We start from the raw sequence: 20,684 nt of genomic DNA on the forward strand, positions 1-20,684 counted from the left end.
TGTCTGGAAAGAAAATAGAGTTAATGTTTTGGGTCCAGTGACCATTGTTCAGAACAGAAGAGCATTAACTCTGCTTTCTCAGGTACTGCCAGACCTGCTGAGTTTTCCCAGCAATTTTTTTTTGCTTCTGATTTCAAGCATCTGCAGTTCTTTGGGTTTTTATCCAGAAACTACTTTTGTAAAATAAATTTTTCATTTATAGTTGTCTATGGAATTTGGTCTCATGAGAGTAAGCACCAAAATGTTAAGGTATTCTTATATCTTTTAATTGGTTGGTGTTCTCAGCTCTTATCATAAGAGGTTACTTAGAACATGAGAAAATCTTTACATAGATTTCTGGATATGTGGTTACTTTGCCCAAAATTCTGTACTTAGTTTATTTGATTCTAAATTGTCGATGGAAGAAAAGAAAGTCAATTTTCACAGTTGCTAGTAAAACAATGGTGCTCTCTGATGACCGCGAAGAAAGCTGCATACAGAGGTCCAGGAATTGTTATTGCATGGATTTTCTTTTTCCTAATGTTAGTTTGAATTAGGCACTAATTCAAAGGACCTTCAAATGTTAAGCAACCATGATGTCACCAAAGAGGGTAAGCAGCCAGTCGCACCAAAGAGCTTCCATAGACAGCACATCAAGCAGAGAGAGGGGAAATAAAGATTGGCACCTAGTTCGATATATAATCAAATGTAATGAATTCTTTCAAAACATTTATTTAAAATTATAGAGGTTTAGCACATTATTTGGCATATACAAATATAAAGTTTAATGTTCCAGGTCCAGAGAAGTTGTTTAGAGTAGTTATGTTTTTCTATTTAAAAATTCATTTATATTTCAGCACAATTGCAGATACTTCCAATATTGATACTACAACATAAAATTGAAAGTTCTAGACAGTTCAGTAATTTCAAAAGATTGCTACCTGCGAGGAACTCAATGAAACCAGCATGTGGAAGAATAGGAAGTCAGTGATTTAGAAGTAGCAACTTCTTCATTTCAAAGTTGAACTATGCATATAACTGTTCTTACAGTTGGACAGTTGGGGAGCAATTGTTAATCCTATGAGGATATCATTCATTTGGAGCCTTTAAATAGAATTCACAATGTTGCAATATGTCATTGTTCATGCTTGCCAATTGGTCTTGTTAGCCTTGAGGGGAAATCCCCAGGAGAATTAAGGTAATTTAAATTTTATCATCCTCGTAATGTAATATTTTGATAGAATTAATGTGCATGAATTAATGTGGCTTGGATTGCAAGCTGCTCTATAAACAACATTTGTCATCTATCAAAACAAGGTTATGATGCATGAAAAAGCACACAATAGACTTCTAGATAGATGGGACTTGTTGAATTGTGTTATGGACCAGGCCAGACCTCAAAACATTTCAGGAAGGTCGCCCAGACGTTAACTTTTCTAGTTGCTTTAAGCAGGTGTAAGTGGATTTTCCAGGAGTGATGCAGCTGGCCCAACTACTTCGTTTTAAACAAAACTATTTATTTATAGACTACTGAATGAAACATGAACAAAAGCGACCCACGATTAGAATAATTTAACCTATCTGAAAACTCAGTCAACTCTATCTCAACTTAAGATGCTGTTCCAAGTACTTGCAACATCCCTAAAACATCCCCTTGGCAAAACAAAAGGTGAAATCAAACACAAGTTTTTACAGGAGAGAGAGGGAGGGAGGGTGGGGGGGGGGTCAGCATGGAGCTGTTTCCAGCAAAAACTTGACCAGCAACTTCAAACAGATCGCTTGCTAAAACCAAACCAAATCAAACGAAAAAAACCCTGAACTGGGAGAACTGGCCGTTTCATTGTACAAGCTTTTTTAAAAAAAACACTTAAAAAAGCTTTTTCAAGTATATATTCCAGACATATTGGAACCTCTGCCTTAACAACATCTCTGGAAAAAAAGAACAAAGACAACATTACCTTGCCAAAGGAGCAGCATTGTCATAATTGCAAGGAAGTATATAGTGTTAGTTTTCAGTGTAACTATAAGGAAGAGAACTGAAATTACAGTCGAGTTAGATTCACCTTGAGATACTAGAGGAACGTTCCCCACTTTTGCATTCTGAGACTCTCAACATTTCTCATTATGACTTGACTGAGTACCGGCAGCTGTTCTGTTAGTCTTCCCCTAACAACTTCTGGGTGCCTCGTATTCTCTTTTCCACCAACCAGCCAGTTGCTATTTCCCATAGAGGTGAGAGGATTTTATTGCTTTTCTCAGCCTGCACATGCTCATAATTCTGGGTGAAAATCAAGCCTTTGTGTTGGAAGCAAATAGCGAATCTTTTAAGAGTTCAGAACATTGTGTGTAGGATTGCTATGTCTACTGTGAGGTTATAAAAAGTAATCTCAGTTTTAAATTGTCCAAGCAAATAGGCATTCTCTCTAAGCAGAATTTTCAATAGTTGTTTCTTTCCCTTATTCATTTATAAAGAAAAACTGAACTAATTCAAAAATGGCAAAGGTCATGCAAAAGATAGGTGACACTGAAGTCTATCTTGTAATGAAGTTTAGCATTTAAGATGGGGTCATTTAGCTTTGGTAGTTCTGAAAAGATTTTTTAAAATTGTGCCTTTCAAATCTAATTTTATTGAAGTCCCAAGTTTTTATTTGTTTCCTTGAGACTATTCAGCATTCTGTCCACTACTCACCTTCATAGTTATAGATAATGTATTAAACAACTGTGGACACTGGGAAGAATGTATTGTAGAGAATCATTATTACAAAGTGTCAAAGAAGAAAATATCCCTAACTGAAGCAGTTATGGGCTATGAACCAGCGTGAGTCAACCTTTGGCAAGTGGGATTGCTTTGTAGTAATATCTATTGTAAAAAGCCAAATATGTGATCTAGATTTTTCACAAATTATTAACATTGTCAGTGACTAAATTTGAAGAATGTATTTCAGTGAGGTCAATAACACCTTTTTTTTTTTGCAATTCCAGCTTTTTTTGGAGCACATATGAATGCCGTTATCCATATTGTTATGTATCTATACTATGGATTAGCAGCTTGTGGCCCACAGTTTCAAAAATATCTCTGGTGGAAACGATATTTGACCATCCTGCAACTGGTAAATTGAAGTTTTGAAACTATTTGAGTTCAATTTCAACAGAAAAATTAAGAGTGCATTAGAGAGTTCTCGATGTTGTGATTAGAGAGTATTTGCACATTCTTCTCTACAACTTGATTCAGATGCAACCCAGGCATATTAATTTAGTTGCCTTCTACTGTTTGGCTGATTGACATAAGATCTTTACAATGCTAAATTGAACTGACCTCAATCTTGCAGTTACATAGGTCCAAAAATATATCTCAACCATTCAGTCATACCACTCTTTCCTCAGTGGAAAAAAGTCACTAACAATATTGTGTCAACCTGTAATTGAAAAAAAGATAGAGAAGAAAGACTTGGATTTATAGAGTCCTTTTCAGGACCACAATGTCTCAAAGTGCTTTCTAGCCAATAAAGTACATATGACGTCACCATTGTAATATAGGAAACACAGCAGCTAATTTGCACTTGGCAAACTTCCACAAACAGCAATATATTAATGACCAGGTCTGCTGTTTCTTAAGTTAGGCAAAAGTGAGGACTGCAGATGCTGGAAATCAAAGTCTAGATTACAGTGGTGCTGGAAAAGCACAGCTGGTCAGGCAGCATCTGAGGAGCAGGAACATTGATGTTTAGGACAAAAGCCCTTTATCACTTCTGTTTCTTAAGTTGTTGATTGCAGGATGAATGTTTACCAGGACAGGAGAGATGAATACTCTTCTTCAGAATAGTAGCTTGGAATATTGTACACTCACTCAAATAGGTAGATGGAGACTTGGTTTAATATCTATTCTGAAAGACAATACCTCCAACAGTGCAAAGGTTCCTCATTACTACAGTAGAGTGGCAACCTTGTTTATTTCACTTGTGTTCAGGCTCTGCAGTGGGTCTTGAACTCAGAAGCTTACAATTTAGAGGTGAGAGGCAGGAAGACAAAAAACCCATTTTAAACAGTGCAGTGTAGAAGTGTCAAATGCCAAAACAGGATGCATTTCTAAGCTAAAATGGATGGTTGGCTGAACTGATTCTTGCAAGGATGCCTGCCTTGAAGAAGTTTTCCTCCTCTCTCTACAAGAATCTCAGGGAGTCCCCCTCCCACTGCAACTCCCAGGTCATTTCCTCTGCCCTGAAGCTCTTCAACCATGTCGTGAAACAAACTCGCTACCACAGTGACATTTGCTTCCTCAGTGCCTGCCTCCGTAACCAACTCATCCCACATGGACTCCGGACCATCTTTAAACCAGCAGAGTTCGGAACCGAACAGGACAAACAGTACAGACTACAGATTCAAAAACACCACCAAGATCCTCCGCTCCACACTTGCAGCAATGCGCTGGCACCTAACCTCTCTACAGTCAGCCCTGCCTCAGCTGAGGGCCACACTCTCTCAGAATTGCAAAGGACCCATTCTGTACTACATCCTCAGGAGAATTCATACTCTCAACAAACAGTATTTCAATTCCATCTCAAACATCAAAAACTGTAAGTACAACAAACTTTTATCTACCCACCTCCATAACCAGTGCTTCTCAAACATTCCAGAAGATTCCCCTGGCCTCAGAATCTACTCCAACGCCATTAGCCATGTGGCTGATGCAGCTGCCACCATCACGCTGATTGATGATGTCACTTCCACCCCCATCATGGCCACTCCCACAACCACTTCCACCCCTCACAATTCCTCATGCATCACACGTGACATCACTTCCGCCCCTCACATCATCATTGATGCCACATGTTCAGTGACTTCCGCCACCCCTACTGCCGTGGTCACCACCACTTCCGCCCCCACCAACGCCACTCACCTGCATTCTGCTGACATGCCCCCCACAGACCCCACTGTCACTATCCCCACCCCCCAGAATCCCGAGGGGAACACTACCCCTGCTCATGACTCCACCCCCATTCCCCCCCACCATCACACCCACTCCAGTTACAGGTTCTGCCCCCACTCCCAGCGCTACACCCACACCAGATCCCAGCTCACAGCCCTGCCGAGTTTTCACCATCCCTCCAGACCTCCCCCTCACTGAGGACGAACGATCAGTCCTCAGCAAAGGACTCAGCTTCATCCCCCCCTCCGTCCACGCATCAATGAATTTAATACATGCCGTGACGTCGAACAATTCTTCCATCGCCTCCGCCTCCGAGCTTACTTTCACAATCAGGATTCCCACCCAACTTCCGAGTTCCCCTTCGCCCACCTCCAACACACTGCATCCACTTGGACACCCCACGCTGGCCTATTACCTGCCCTCGACCTCTTCATTTCCAACTACCGCTGGGACATTAACCGCCTCAATCTGTCTACCCCCATCCCCCACGCCAACCTCTCACCCTCACAACGCGCAGCCCTCCAATCCCTCTGCTCCAATCCCAACCTCACCATCAAGCCAGCGGATAAAGGGGGCGCAGTGGTAGTCTGGCGCACTGACCTCTACACCGCTGAAGCCAAACGCCAACTCGAGAACACCTCTTCTTACTGCCCCCTCGACCATGACCCCATCCCCATCACCAAACCATCATCTCCCAGACCATACAGAACCTCATCACCTCAGCAGATCTCCCACCCACAGCTTCCAACCTCATAGTCCGGGAACCCCGCACTGCCCAGTTCTACCTCCTTCCCAAGATCCACAAGCCTGACCACCCCTGGCCGACCCATTGTCTCAGCATGCTCCTGCCCCACTGTACTCATCTCTACCTACCTCGACACTGTCCTATCCCCCCTAGTCCAGGTACTCCCCACATACGTTCGAGACACCACCCACGCCCTCCACCTCCTCCAAGACCTCCGTTTCCCCGGCCCCCAACGCCTCATCTTCACCATGGATATCCAATCCCTCTACACCTCCATCCGCCATGACCAGGGCCTCCAAGCCCTCCGTTTTTTCCTCTCCAGACGTCCCCAACAGTACCCTTCCACCGACACTCTCATTCATTTGGCCGAACTGGTCCTCACCCTTAACAGTTTCTCCTCTGAATCCTCCCACTTCCTCCAGACCAAAGGGGTAGCCATGGGCACACGTATGGGCCCCAGCTATGCCTGTCTCTTTGTTGGCTACGTAGAGCAGTTGATCTTCCGTAATTACACCGGTACCACTCCCCACCTCTTCCTCCGCTACATTGATGACTGCATTGGCGCCACCTCGTGCTCCAGCGAGGAGGTTGAGCAATTCATCAACTTCACCAACACATTCCACCCTGACCTTAAATTTACCTGGACCATCTCTGACACCTCCCTCCCCTTCCTGGACCTCTCCATCTCCATTAATGACAACCGACTTGACAGTGACATTTTTTTACAAACCCACCGACTCCCACAGCTACCTGGATTACACTTCTTCCCACCTTACCTCTTGCAAAAATGCCATCCCGTATTCCCAATTCCTCCGCCTCTGCCGTATCTGCTCCCAAGAGGACCTGTTCCACCACAGAACGCACCAGATGGCCTCCTCCTTTAGAGACTGCAATTTCCCTTCCCAGGTGGTTAAAGATGCCCTCCAATGCATCTTGTCCACATCCCGCACCTCCGCCCTCAGATCCCACCCCTCCAACCGTAACAAGGACAGAATGCCCCTGGTGCTCACCTTCCACCCTACCAACCTTCGCATAAACCAAATCGTCCGCTGACATTTCCGCCACCTCCAAACAGACCCCACTACCAGGAATATATTTCCCTCCCCACCCCTTTCCGCCTTCCGCAAAGACCGTTCCCTCCGTGACTACCTGGTCAGGTCCACGCCCCCCTACAATCCACCCTCCCATCCTGGCACCTTCCCCTGCCACCGCAGGAACTGTAAAACCTCCATCCACACCTCCTCCCTCACCTCTATCCAAGGCCCTAAAGGAGCCTTCCACATCCATCAAAGTTTTACTTGCACATCCACTAATATCATTTATTGTACCCGTTGCTCCCGATGCGGTCTCCTCTACATTGGGGAGACTGGGCGCCTCCTGGCAGAGCGCTTTAGGGAACATCTCCCGGACACCCGCACCAATCAACCACACCGCCCCGTGGCCCAACATTTCAACTCCCCCTCCCACTCTGCCGATGACATGGAGATCCTGGGCCTCCTTCACCGCTGCTCCCTCACCACCAGACGCCTGGAGGAAGAACGCCTCATCTTCCGCCTCGGAACACTTCAACCCCAGGGCATCAATGTGGACTTCAACAGTTTCCTCATTTCCCCTTCCCCCACCTCACCCTAGTTCCAAACTTCCAGCTCAGCACTGTCCCCGTGACTTGTCTGGAGTTGTCCTACCTGCCTATCTCCTTTTCCACCTATCCACTCCACCCTCTCCTCCCTGACCTATCACCTTCATCCCCTCCGCCCACTCACCCATTGTACTCTATGCTACGTTCTCCCCACCCCCACCCTCCTCTAGCTTATCTCTCCATGTTTCAGGCTCACTGCCTTTATTCCTGATGAAGGGCTTTTGCCCAAAACGTCAATTTCGCTGCTCCTCGGATGCTGCCTGAACTGCTGTGCACTTCCAGCACCACTAATCCATGAACTGATTCATGGTATAGTTGAATAGGTTTTTCAATAAAGGGCATTTTTGCTTCCAAATGGGGAATCTTGAGATGTAGAGGCTAGCAGAGAGCATTTAACTTTAGACTTTCACAACAAAATGCAAAATTCCTTCAAAGGAGAGCATTTACTTCCCACTAACCTATAAACTCTACTTTTACTGTCACTTAATTTGACAAAGAGAAAGGAAATTACTGCACAGAAAAATCAGGAAATATTTTCAAAATTATCGTGCAGTAAAATTTAAAATCATTGTTTAACTTACCTTCTGTGATTTAGGCTAATAGATATTTTAGTTATATAATGTGTTACATTCTTCACATATTGACTCGCTACTAGTGAGTTTTGAAAAGATTTGTAGCTCAGGTTGAGGTTCTGGATGTAGGTTTGCTCGCTAAGCTGGAAGGTTCAATTTCAGATGTTACGTCACATGCTCGGTAACATCTTCATTGAGCCTCTGGATGAAGCATTGGTGGTGTAGCCCGCTTTCTATTTATGTGTTTGGGTTTCCTTGGGTTTGTGACGTCATTTCCTATGGTGATGTCATTTCCTTTTCATTTTCTCAGGTGCTGGTAAATGAGATCCAAGTCAACGTGTTTGTTTATAGAGTTCCGATTGGAATGCCATGCTTCAAGGAATTCTCATGCATGTCTCTCTTTGTCTTGTCCTAGGATGGATTTGTTGTCCCAGTCAAAGTGGTGTCTTTCCACATCCGTATGTAAGGATACTAGTGAGAGTGGGCCATGTCTTTTTGTGGCTAGTTAATGTTCACATATCGTGGTGGTTGGTTTTCTGTCTGTTTGTCCAATGTAGTGTTTGTTACAGTTCTTGCAAGGTATTTTGTAAATGACATTAGTTTTACTTGTTGTCTGTATAGGGTCTTTAACATTCATTAGTTGCTGTTTTAGTGTGTTGGTGGGTTTGTGGGCTACCATGCTGCCAAGGGGACTGAGTAGTCTGGCAGTCTTTTCCGAGATGTCTTTGATGTAGGAGAGGGTGGTTAGGGTTTTTGGACATGATTTGTCTACTTGTTTAGTTTGATGCTGAGACATGTGTTCATTGGGTACCGATTCTTTTTGAATACACTGTATAAGTGATTTTCCTTTGCTCTTCATAGTTCCTGTATGCTGCAGTATGTGGTGGCTCGTTGTAATAATGTTCTAATGCAGCTTTTTTGGGGATGTAGGGATGATTACTTCTGTAGTTCAATATTTGTTCCGTCTGTGTTTTTTTCCTGTAGACGCTGGTTTGAAGTTCCCCATTGGCTGTTTGCTCTACTGCAACGTCTAGAAATGGCAGTTTGTTGTTGTTGTTTTTCCTCCTCTTTAGTGAATTTTATGCCGGTAAGAGTGTTATTGATGGTCTTGAAGGTTTCCTCTAATTTGTTTCATTTAGTGATGACAAAGGTGTCACCCACATAGCAGACCCAAAGTTTGGGTTGGATGGTTAGCAGAGCTGTTTGTTCGAGTCTCTGCATTACTACCTCTGCTAAGAACCCTGATATCTGAGATCCCCTGGGTGTTCCGTTGGTTTGTCTGTAGGTTTTGCTGTTGAAGGTGACATGGGTGGTAAGGCATAGGTCCACTAGCTTGACGATATTGTGCTTGCTGATAAAGTTGGTGGTGTTTGGTATATGTGTCTTTGGTTCTTCTAATAGTGTAGTCAGTGTTTCTTTGTCCAGGTTGATGTTCATGGATGTGAATAAGGCTGTTAAATCAAAGGAGGCCATTATTTCATCCTCTTCTATCTTGGTGTCTTTGATCTTCAGGAATTCTTGGGTGGAGTGGATGGAATGGTGTGAATCTTCTACTAAATGTTTGAGTCTATGGTGTAGATCCTTGGCCAATCTATGCATTGGTGTTCCAGGTAGCGAGACTATGGGTTTGAGGGGGGCTCCTGGTTTGTGAATTTTGGGTAATCTGTAGAAGCATGGTGTGTTGGATCCATCTGGTTTCATTTTTTGGATGTTGGTCTTATTGATTTCTCCAGATTTGTAAGGTGTTTTGAATAGAGCTGTGATTCGATTCTCTAGTTGTCGGGTCGGGTCAGTTGCCACTTGTTGGTCAGTGTTGGTATCTGCAAGAAGTGCGTTCGTTTTTTCAATGTAGTCTCTTTGACTTAAAATGACTGTCAAGCGTCCTTCGCAGGTAGGATAACAATTTTGTTTTGTCTTTCTAGTGCTTTCCTTTCTTGTGTGTTGAGTAGTGCTTTCCGAGGAAGGAAGGAAACACAGAAAGACTACAAAAAATTAAAACTATTGTTATCCTACCTGCAGACAAAGGACGCTTGACAGTCATTTTAAGTCAAAGAGACTAATTGAAAAAGCGAACGCAGTACTGGCAGATACCAACACTTACCAACAAGTGGTGATAGACCCGACCCCATAACTAGAAAATAGAATCACAGCCCTAACTAAAAAAAACTTCAGAAATCTGGAGAAATAAATAAGACTGACTTCCAAAAAATGACACCAGACAGATCCAATACATCCCGCTTTCAAGGATTACCCAAAATTCACAAACCTGGAACCCCCCCTCAGACCATAGTCTCTCTACCTGGAACACCAATGCACAGATTGACCAAGGAACTACACCAAAGACTAAAACACATACACCCAAACACCACTAACTTTATTAGCAAGAACAATATCGTCAAGCTAGTGGACCTATGCCTTACCACCCACTTCACCACCTTCAACAACAAAACCTACAGACAAACCAACGGAACACCAAGGGGTTCTCAGATATCAGGGTTCTTTGCAGAGGCAGTAATGCAGAGACTCGAACAAACAGCTCTGCTAACCAACCAACCCAAACTTTGGGTCCGCTATATGGATGACACCTTTGTCATCACTAAATGAAATAAATTAGAGGAAACCTTCAAGACCATCAATAATATGCTTACTGGCATAAAATTCACTAAAGAGGAGGAAAACAACAACAAACTGCCATTCCTAGATGTTGCAGTAGAGCGAACTTCAAACCCAGCGTCTACAGGAAAACAACACATACAGACCAAATATTGAACTACAGAAGCAATCATCCCAAGATCCACAAACAAAGCTGCATTAGAACATTATTTCAACAAGCCACCACACACTGCAGTGCAGAGGAAAATCACCTCTACAGTGTATTCAAAAAGAATGGGTACCAAATGAACACAATCCACTGATTTCTTAGCAACAAACCCAAACAAGCAGATAAAACATGTCCAGAAGCCCTAGTCACCCTCCCCTACATCAAAGACATCTCGGACATAACTGCCAGACTACTCAGACCCCTTGGCAGCATGGTAGTCCACAAAATGAACTTGAAAGACCCTATACAGACAATAAACAAAACTAATGTTATTTACAAAATACCTTGCAAGAACTGTAACAAACACTACATTGGACAAACAGGCAGAAAACTAGCTACCAGGATACGTGAACATCAACTAGCCACAAAAAGACATGACCCACTGTCACTAGTATCTATACATATGGATGAGGAAGGTCGCCACTTCAACTGGGATAACACATCCATCCCAGGACAGCCAAACAGAGATGCACAAGAATTCCTAGAAGCACGGGATTCCAACTGGACCGCTATCAACAAACAGATTGACTTGGATCTCATTTACCACCGCCTGAGAAAAAGAACAGGAAACGACGTCACCATAGGAAATGACATCACCAACCTAAGGAAACCCAAACACATAAATAGAAAGCTGGCTACACCATTAGTGCTTCATCCGGAGGCTCATTGAAGATGTTACCTAGTATGGTGACGAAACATCTGAAATCGAACCTTCCAGCTCAGCGAGCAAACCTACATCCAGACTCACTAATGTTAACAACTTTTAATTTTGTAGAACTCAATTTCAAGATTTGAATCTTTATTCCATACAATATATGGATAGGCGTTTCATTTCACATTACTAGACAGGATACCGATAATTGATAGTGGTTTCTTTGTTTACTCTTGGCAGCCAAATGTCTCTTTTCCATTACAGTGTTTTGTTTAATAAATGTACTGGTTGGTCAGTAGTTTCTAAACTGCACCTTTTTCTTTTGAAAAAATCATTTCTCTACTTTTTTGTGCTTTCTTTCAAAATATTTTTCTGTCTTCAGAAACATTTATAAACTTCACACCCTGTTTGAGTTATTTTCAATATAGAGTTGAAGTTCAGAAAGTAAAATGTTCCCAAAACAAAAGAGGAGAAAGTAAAAGTATGAAAATACATGGGCTGAATAAAGAGAAAGAAAGTGCCAAAATTTTCAATTAACATCTGGACAACATTTTTAAGCAATGTTTTTTCTTTTAAAAAATGTTATTCTTTTAACACAGGTGCAGTTTCATGTTACGATAGGCCACACAGCTTATTCTTTGTACATTGATTGCCCTTTCCCAAGATGGATGCACTGGGCACTGATAGCTTACGCCATTTCTTTCATCATCCTCTTCGCCAACTTTTATTACCAGACTTACAGGGAGCCAAAGAAAGAGCTCATAAAGAATGGAAAAATAGTTGTGAATGGCAATGGAATTGTTAATGGAATAATCAAATCAGAAAACAAGCTGATAGTAGAAAATGGGAAAAAGAAGAAGAAAGGAAAAGCTAAGCGTGAATAAGATAAATGGGCAAGATGAAAAACAAAAGGTTGTGTTTTAAAGCCAAATATCGAGTCAGCAAAAGATGACTGCATGTGTTTCAGCTGGCTTTCAACCAATCTGTTGTATTTTTTGCTGTCTTTGTAACTTATTGTATTTACTTTGTAAATGATATTTGTGATCAATACAATAGTATTGACGTGATGATAGACAAGAAAATTCACCATTAAATAAATTGCACTGAATAGGTTTTATGATAGAGGAATCTGGTCATTTACCCTTTTTCAAATCTATCCCTTAGTTTTTTTATATTTAGTTATGTTTCCTGTTTTGCGTTTCTGTGAATTCTTGCTAAATAGCTTTTACTTTACCACTACCTCAGTTTTAATGCTGCTTTTTGTGGTTCTATTTTCTACCACATGCAAACATTGGTGAATCCCATGTTGCCAGCCCAGGGGTCTACAAATCCAATGCTAGTTTTGATTGCAGGTTATCAATTATCAGTTACAGGAATGTGGTAGAAACAGTTTGTGTTTGTTACATCTGATGTTTCTCTCTGTATGGAAGGCCCTAAGATAAAAAGTAGAATGACAATTCTAATCATTATCTGGACCCATGTAAACCAATGAATATTGTTTGGGATACATTAAAATTTTACCTTGAGCCCAGAACAGGTCTCAAATCTCAGATTTATGATTTGCAGCAAAGATCATAATTCTATTTTGTTGATTTTATGTAATCAGGTTTGTATGAATAATGCATGTATTTCAACATCCCCTCTGCCCATCCAGACTCCATTTTCTTCCAAGTTTTTAAGTGACAAGTAGTGTACAGTCTTCTGAGTGATAGTTGTATTCTACCCACTGCAATATTATTTTTGCATGAGCCTAGGCAATAAGTATTAATGGTCTATTTGACCTACTGAGGGGAATTTGGAATCAACATTAAGGACATTCCTGCTTTGCTTTGATCCACATACATGCATTCTCCATCATCCCTTGTTCAAATAGCTCTTTAAAGGAACCCTAATTGATCTTCCCTCCGTAACATGACTAAAGCCAAGTGAAGTCTTCTGGCTGCAAATGTTGAGGCTGACCTTAGTCAATTTTGCATAAACCAGCACCTTTTGATATTGTGGCTTAATATCAACTCAAATTAAGTCACTGAACCACTGGGACAGCCTGTGAATGTAACTTTTAAGATGGGGATCATAAAATCACACTGCAATTTATATTGAGTATCAGAAACGTTAAAGTATAAGGATCTGCAATGAATTGTCCATTGCTGTTACAGTATATATCTATATGCCCAGCAATTTATACCAGACTGGAGTGCATGCTTTAAATGGGGATTGTTTCCAAATTTAAAAAAATGGAATACTAGAAATGCACATGTGTATGGCAATGGCAACAAAATGGTTGCAAAACCAGACCTGTTGGCATCAGCTTTTTAAAGGCTAGATTTTTTTTCACATCCACAGAAAAGCACTTCAAAGTGATGTTTAAAAATTTTAAGCAATTGACTTTCCCTCTTTTGTGCTGATAATCATCAAGTTTAGACACCGACACCAATATACAGAGAAGTTAAAAGAAAGTTGCACTTTCTGTACACATCTTAAGCTAACACATTTGCATTATAAAAATCTTCAATGATGATAAAAGATTTATATATTTTAAGAGATGTAAAGGTACAGCACAGGTTGGGACTAATTGTCACAATTATGATTCAAGTTGACTGCACAGCTTTATTTCTCACAGGTTGAGAGTCAAGTCAAACTGGTCCATCTTTAATCAGGGTGAAATAATCTAGTTTCAAACAAAGTTTTCCTTTTTATAGGGCTGATTTGCTGCATTGATAGTGCAAGCACATTGATGCTGCAAACCTTTCTTTGTGTGCAGCAAAATACTCCTGGCAGAAGAGTTTACAAATTCATTATGTATAAGAAGAGCTCGCATCCTTTGCAATTATCACAATGGATAAATCTGTTTGTACATGCCTGATCTGATTTTAAGTTCCTTTTCTGACTAAGGTTTTTTTACATACATTTATTTGTCCTTCACTCATACATTCAAAACTTCTATAATAAATGAAGTCCATGAAAGAAGTTTTACAATTTAAATTTCTAATATGCTTGTAGACAGTCTATCAATGTCATGGATTATATTTGTAATGAGTGCCAACACTGTCTTGCTAGATTAGGAGTCTGCAACAGGATAAAACTGCAGCATAAAATTAGAACAATATATTTAAAATGTCCAAGAATAATTTGAAGACAATAGCTTTTGATTTTTGAGTTCAGAATGATTCAGCTACATTTATTGACTTGTAATCAGGTATATCCGAAATTCAGTAAAACTCTGATACAGTGTAATTATACCTCTTTAAATATTTTGAATCAGTAATGAAATAGTAGAAAACCCTTTTCATTTTTGAGTTGAGTAGCTTTATTAGTCTGAGTAGACTATTCCTAATACTAAATCTGTGTTTATGGAAAACCAGTCTTGACCGATGAGACAATATCATCTGAACTATCTGGATTTTTGAAATGGATTTGATTTGTGTGGCATTACAGGACCAATTTATTTTGAAGGCTTGAGGTAGGCTTGGACATTAGGCTGTCTAAATAGGATAATGCTTAAGCTTCTTAATTCAGTGGCTGCTGATGTGTGAGAAGGCATGGATAAGCTTGAGCAGCATCTTGCCTTGGTTTAATTTTACTACCGATTTAAATTGATGACATTCCAATTGACATCTATGTGTCATTCTACTGAGTTGCTGAAGACTAGTCTTAACGTTAATAGCTTTAGACTTCTGTACTTGGGTAACCTTATGAAATTGTAAACCCTCAATCCAAACATCCAGTTTTGGAGTATGAGTAATTCAGAAAGGATTTGATTAAATACTAAATATAACAGATTTAAGTTCTTTGAATGTGAGCTACCTCTTAAAATATCAGTGATAGAAACATTCTGCTAAATGTTTGTTTTAAACAAAATTGTCATACGTTGCAATTTTAATCCTTGGCCATTTTGTGCACACTTGAAATAATATATTGGTTATTGATTTAATTAGTGTTTAACTGCAATTGATGTGACCCTGATGCTTGTTCTGGCTGATGGTTATACATGGAGGGGGGGGGGGGTTAAGTGGCAACTTACAATGCATTTAATATTGTATGGAACCTGAGAATTTTAAATTGCAGATACTGTTGGTTTTATTTTAGAATACTGGATCCAACAGTAAAGTACTTTCTGAATTCTTCCTTTCTCAGCATAAAATTATTTGAAAACTCTGCAGGGAGTCCGACTCCTAAAAACACAATTACATAATTGTTGTTCCCATGGATTAAGTTCTAATGTGAAACCTACTATGAGTAACAATGGTCAGTGAACCAAGTCAGTTTAAAGCTTTCTTTAAAGTGATTAAAGCCGACAATTTGTTGGGGAATAATTTGCAAAATATACTTCAATTGGATTTGCAGTGATAATTAACTTAGAAAGTTTCACGAGTCAAGATTTTTAATACTCTTTAAGTATGAAAATGGTGGTAGAAATCTGAACTAGTCATTATAGTTCAACTGTTTTTAAATGTAAAGCATAACTTATCCCTCCCTTAAGTAATTTTCAGGTCATTCAAAATGCTACTTTTTTGAAAGGACACAAAAGCATGCATGTACAAAAACAAAATAATTATCCTACCCATTTTACTGTGAAGGAGTTTTTTTTTCTTGATTTTGCTTTCTTTTTGTCTGCTGTACATTTGTGTGTCAGGACAGAACTTGAATAGTGGTGAAAATAGAGACATATTGCCAAAGTATTTTGTCTGGTACACATCAAGTCAAAGGATAGAAAGCCAAATTTCAAACAATCACAACAATTTATGTTGATTGGCAAGTTGAGTTTGACTGGCTGAGATTGAAGAAAGCAATAAATTGCTATCAGCTTCCAAAGTTCCTGGTTAACTCAATTTTGAATAACTAAAGAAACATGCTGCTGATTTGATCAGACATTCACTGCTTGTATGAGGCATTGTACTGGCATTGAAGCTAACACACTTCACGTTCAATTGTGTGGTAGGCAAAATAGTTGTTCTTAATAGGCAGAGAATAGGACATACAGACACAGTATGTGGTTGTAAAATCCAAAACATAATGTCAATGCTATATGTGATTCCACTATTGGGGAGCACATTTTAAATAATCTTGAGTCCATTAAAAGGTACATTAACCAATTTAAATAACCAGGCAAGCTTGCAACATAAATTATTTATCATTACTAGAAGCAAAATGCATTCATATGAAGAGATCTCTATGCTGCAAACAAGAAAAATGCTCAGGTTTTGCAGGATTTTTACCAAGGAGCTTGTGAGCCTGTAGTTCCCCATTTTTGTCTCTATTGCAATGCCTTATCCAATCAGCATATACTTGTTAATAAATCAGCATTCTTTTCTCAGTGTCATATAAATTATTGTGATCATGAGAGATATGTTTGCAAAACTTTATCGATATGTCACTACTTTCAGCAGAATTCAAATGAGCACATTATTCATTTTCATGTGGAAACAAAGTCTGATGTTTCCATTTATTGATACTAATGTTTTCTCTTCTGGATGTATGAAATGCATGTTGCTAGAATTGGTTAATTTACATTAATTCTACAATCCTTCATCTTCACGTTTCTGTCAACAAGCTAAACCTTTCAAATAGCATTGCACTGTTCACTAATTAATTTGAATAATTAATTAATTAATTATAATTAATTAATTTAGGTGGAAAATGTTGATGTTTTCGTTGTTCCATTTGAAAAGAATGCAGTTAGTTATTTTTGAGATGGATGGACTACTGTATTTAAAAAAAACTGCATATGTTATCAGATAAGTAGATCTAGAATAAGCAACAATTATCCATGGCTTAGTTAACACATTGTCAATTGATGAAGGTGCATCTTGGTTATAGTGATTGCAACGAAACTACTTGACAAACTATTACAAGCATAATGTCTGCAGTCTTTTAAAGCATTAGAGTATTTTCTGGATAGAATTGTTAGAATTGATATTCAGATGATAGTTATAAATGAACCTGAGGTTTGTTAGTGATTTTTGATACTGTTATCTGAAATCACTGAAAGGCATATCCAGGACAAGTATCAAGAACTATTTCCTTACAGAGGAGATGATAACAGCCAGAGTAAATTATCAGGAATGGAGATCAGGAGAGAGTACTGATCAAATGAAAACGTGTAGTTGAGTGGGCTGACGGGCTTCCTTATTTAGATAAATCTGTAACCATCCGTCAACAGCAAGTGTTCTCGGGGATATAACTGAAACTACCCATAGTGTAGAAGGTGATACCATTTACTCATATATTTTTTACCAGAACATTACTTAACTCAGTGACTTCCAAGTTGAAAATTAAACTTCTTTTACTATTTGTCTCTGTTAGGTGAGCAGCAAAATTTAAATGTGAAATCCAAAATCACTCGACCAATATTGATTGTACTTAGTACCATTTCATTATAGGATAGTACTGGAAGTAGCCTTTGAGATGTCTCCTGGCCCTATGTACATTATATAATAGAATATTTGTCTATTTTTCTCTAATGTTATATTGAAATGTTGCATTTTTATATGTGTAAATGCATATGTGTTCAAGTATACAATACCTGTAAATAATATAAACTTGAATTTTGAATCACTTGTTATTTTTGATCATAATATTATATCTGTATGGCTTCCCTGCAGTTACTTGTGAATATTTTGAAAGAATTGTAATCATTTTCATTTAAGAATGTAACTTAAGTTTTGAAGTGGCCAGGAGTTCCATTGGATCGGTGAGTGTTAAATGAAATGGCGCTGCATTGTAGTTATGTCCCATATGTTGGATAGTAAGTAATGTGTGATGGGTATTCTAAGAGTTTTCATATCCTAACTCCAAACGTTGATCAGAACTCGTTTCGAGACATGATCAAAAATAACATAAAATAGTGAAAAAAACTTTCCAGGTATGGGAGAAATTGGACGGTCCATGGGCCTGAGGCATTAACTCCATTGCTGCCTCCACAGATGCTGTCTGACCTATTAAGTATTTTGAGCAGTTTGTGATTTTACTTAAGATTCCAGCATCCACTGTATTTTGCCATTGTATTCAGAATTGTACTATCACAATTGTGAATCAGAACCTTTATAGTAATGGAAATGTAACAGTTTAACAGCATCTATAAATGTATTTCTAATATAAAGCATGCACATAATGATGACTAATTTGTTTCTAATATTTTTACACTAATATTTTACCTCTATTTTGCACAAATATTACTTTATCTGGTTCACTGGCATGCAAATAATGAAGTCATAACTGGGCTGTTTTCAATAATTTCTGCATAATAATCAAACCTGAATGAGTTGAAACATAATCCAAAAGAGATGTTGAGTAAATATTGCATGACTTAAGAATATAAAAGTGGAATTGCTGGCAGTTTTATGCTTTCAGTTTACACTATTTGTTTATTTCTAGTTTACACTCTTTATGCTGCTGTTTTAAATTTGCAACTTGGAAAGTATTGCTATTTCATGGAACATAATGTTTCAGTATATCACGCATGCATTATATGTAAGTTGATTAAATGTTAGTGTAAGTATCTTTGATGTTGAGCAATTGGTGCATGGAATTGTCTATAAACTTTAATGGTTACCAGTGGTCAAATATCGGTAACTCACCTTATGGTGACTTAACCATTTATAGCGATAAGGTACAGCATTTTCTCATCTCTAAAAATTGAGTGCTCCACCACTTACAATTGTTTCTCCATTTTGAATGAAAATTTATATAAATGAATGCATTGAAAGTGTGTGGTAACCAAAATGTTAGAATTTGGGGAAGAATCCTGAGATGCTGTATGGAGATCTAAGTTTGACTTGATGTGTATTGACTTGGTTCTGTTGTGTTGTACTGTTCCACTATACATAAGTTGAGTGATTTTGCTGTTAGAAGTTAATAAGTTCACATAAATGTGTAAACTTGAAAGTGTGCAGTATTATAAAGGCTAAGGCCAACAATCAGAGATTTTATGTAATAATGTACACAGTCTTTCTGTACATAAGCACTTTGCTGAAATTGCTATGGAAATAAAGTAGAAAATAGCTACTTGTGTTTGACTCCTTCATAATTTATTGTGTAAAACATCCACTTGTTATTTGAGATGGTAGGACAGTTCCTATCTAACACAGGATATGTTTCAGACAGAGTTTACCTTAGAAGATGCCAAATGCAAAGTATTTCTTAACCACAATCCAGAAATGTTTCATATCACGTATTTGAATAGCTGAAGTTGGAACTTATATTTCCAAGACCTTTAGAACAATTTTGAAGAGAACTATTTCATCTTTGGTATTAATTGAGTAATACAACTAGCAATGTCGCAATGTGAGGTTTTTAATGATCTGTATCAAAATGACAGTGTAAATATTGTTCAAGAAATCTAAGGGGTTACAGGAAAACAAATTACCATTAGTTACTCTAAAATGTGGCAGGGCATCATTATGTAAAAAAGCATTATATTCCATATATTTCCTCTTTATTAGTGTTAATACTGCCATCAAGATTTAAAGATTATTCATATAAATTCTTCTCAGTTATAATGTTAGGAATTTGTAGAAATAAAAGGATAAAAGTTGGGTAGATTAGCGTTACTATTTCTCTGCTGTCAGCCTGCACTGGGCTAATGCGCTAGAAATCCAGCCCAGCTACTCCTGTAGTTGTCACAAACAAAATTGTCCATATTGCCTGTTAGGTCGAGGTTGACAATGCAGGGATTAAGTTTCTGGATTTGAGAATTTTTTTTAACAAATAGATTTCAGGTATGGTGTAAACAATAATGAACTGCTGACATATAAGTTAGAGTTTTAACTGGAGTTATAAAATTCACTCTAAACACACCACAGACAGAAACAAAAAAATGGAAATAAATTAGCTTGTTTCAGCATTGAGGCTTTTTTACTGCAGAAAACAGGACAGGACCTTTCCTGTTGGAGCTTAAATTGTTCCAGTCCAAATATTCACACCCACGAGCTGTTCAGTTGCCTGGAAGCCAATCGCATCATTGCTGGTGAGCAAAAAGCCTTTGTTATTGACTACAGGTTACTATATTCGGACCTATTTGTTGCAAGCCAAATCTCCCTTCGGGCAAGCCCCCAGCTCTAGCTGCTGTGTAGAAATCTCCACCGCTTGAACAAACTGTAATGTAAATGGCACTTACATTAACTGGCTTTTGAAAAGTGCAGCAATCCTTTCCACCACTCTATTTTCAAATATTCCTATTTCAGTCCACAATCAAAAGTACAGAAAAATAGAAATGTACAGATTGTTGAATTGCAACAGTAGTGATGATGACCCATACTTTGGCTGGATCCATCAATCACACTTACAATGAATCTGTGTGACAAACATAAGGAAGAAAACAGGTATTGAGTAAAATGAGCGCTCAGCATTC

General features: G+C 38.9%; 1 protein-coding gene and 1 pseudogene across 3 annotated transcripts in view; one reads left to right on the forward strand and one right to left on the reverse strand.

The window, feature by feature from the left end:
* The window catches only part of elovl4a (ELOVL fatty acid elongase 4a), a 50,817-nt gene extending 31,474 nt beyond the window's left edge, over positions 1-19,343 (forward strand). For all 3 annotated transcript variants that reach the window (XM_043686960.2, XM_087982415.1, XM_043686961.2), the window contains exons 6-7: positions 2,962-3,089; positions 11,935-19,343. In XM_043686960.2, coding sequence (XP_043542895.1) covers positions 2,962-3,089; positions 11,935-12,219 — 413 coding nt within the window. In that variant the 3' untranslated portion in view covers positions 12,220-19,343. The remainder of the gene's footprint in view (positions 1-2,961; positions 3,090-11,934) is intronic.
* Positions 8,984-11,594, reverse strand: LOC148150639 (uncharacterized; annotated as a pseudogene).
* Positions 19,344-20,684: the final 1,341 nt, after the last annotated feature.

This window comes from Chiloscyllium plagiosum, unplaced genomic scaffold (assembly GCF_037043375.1).
Source record: "Chiloscyllium plagiosum isolate Xiang-an unplaced genomic scaffold, Cpla_swu_hap1 HiC_scaffold_3, whole genome shotgun sequence".
NCBI classification, from domain to species: domain Eukaryota; kingdom Metazoa; phylum Chordata; class Chondrichthyes; order Orectolobiformes; family Hemiscylliidae; genus Chiloscyllium; species Chiloscyllium plagiosum.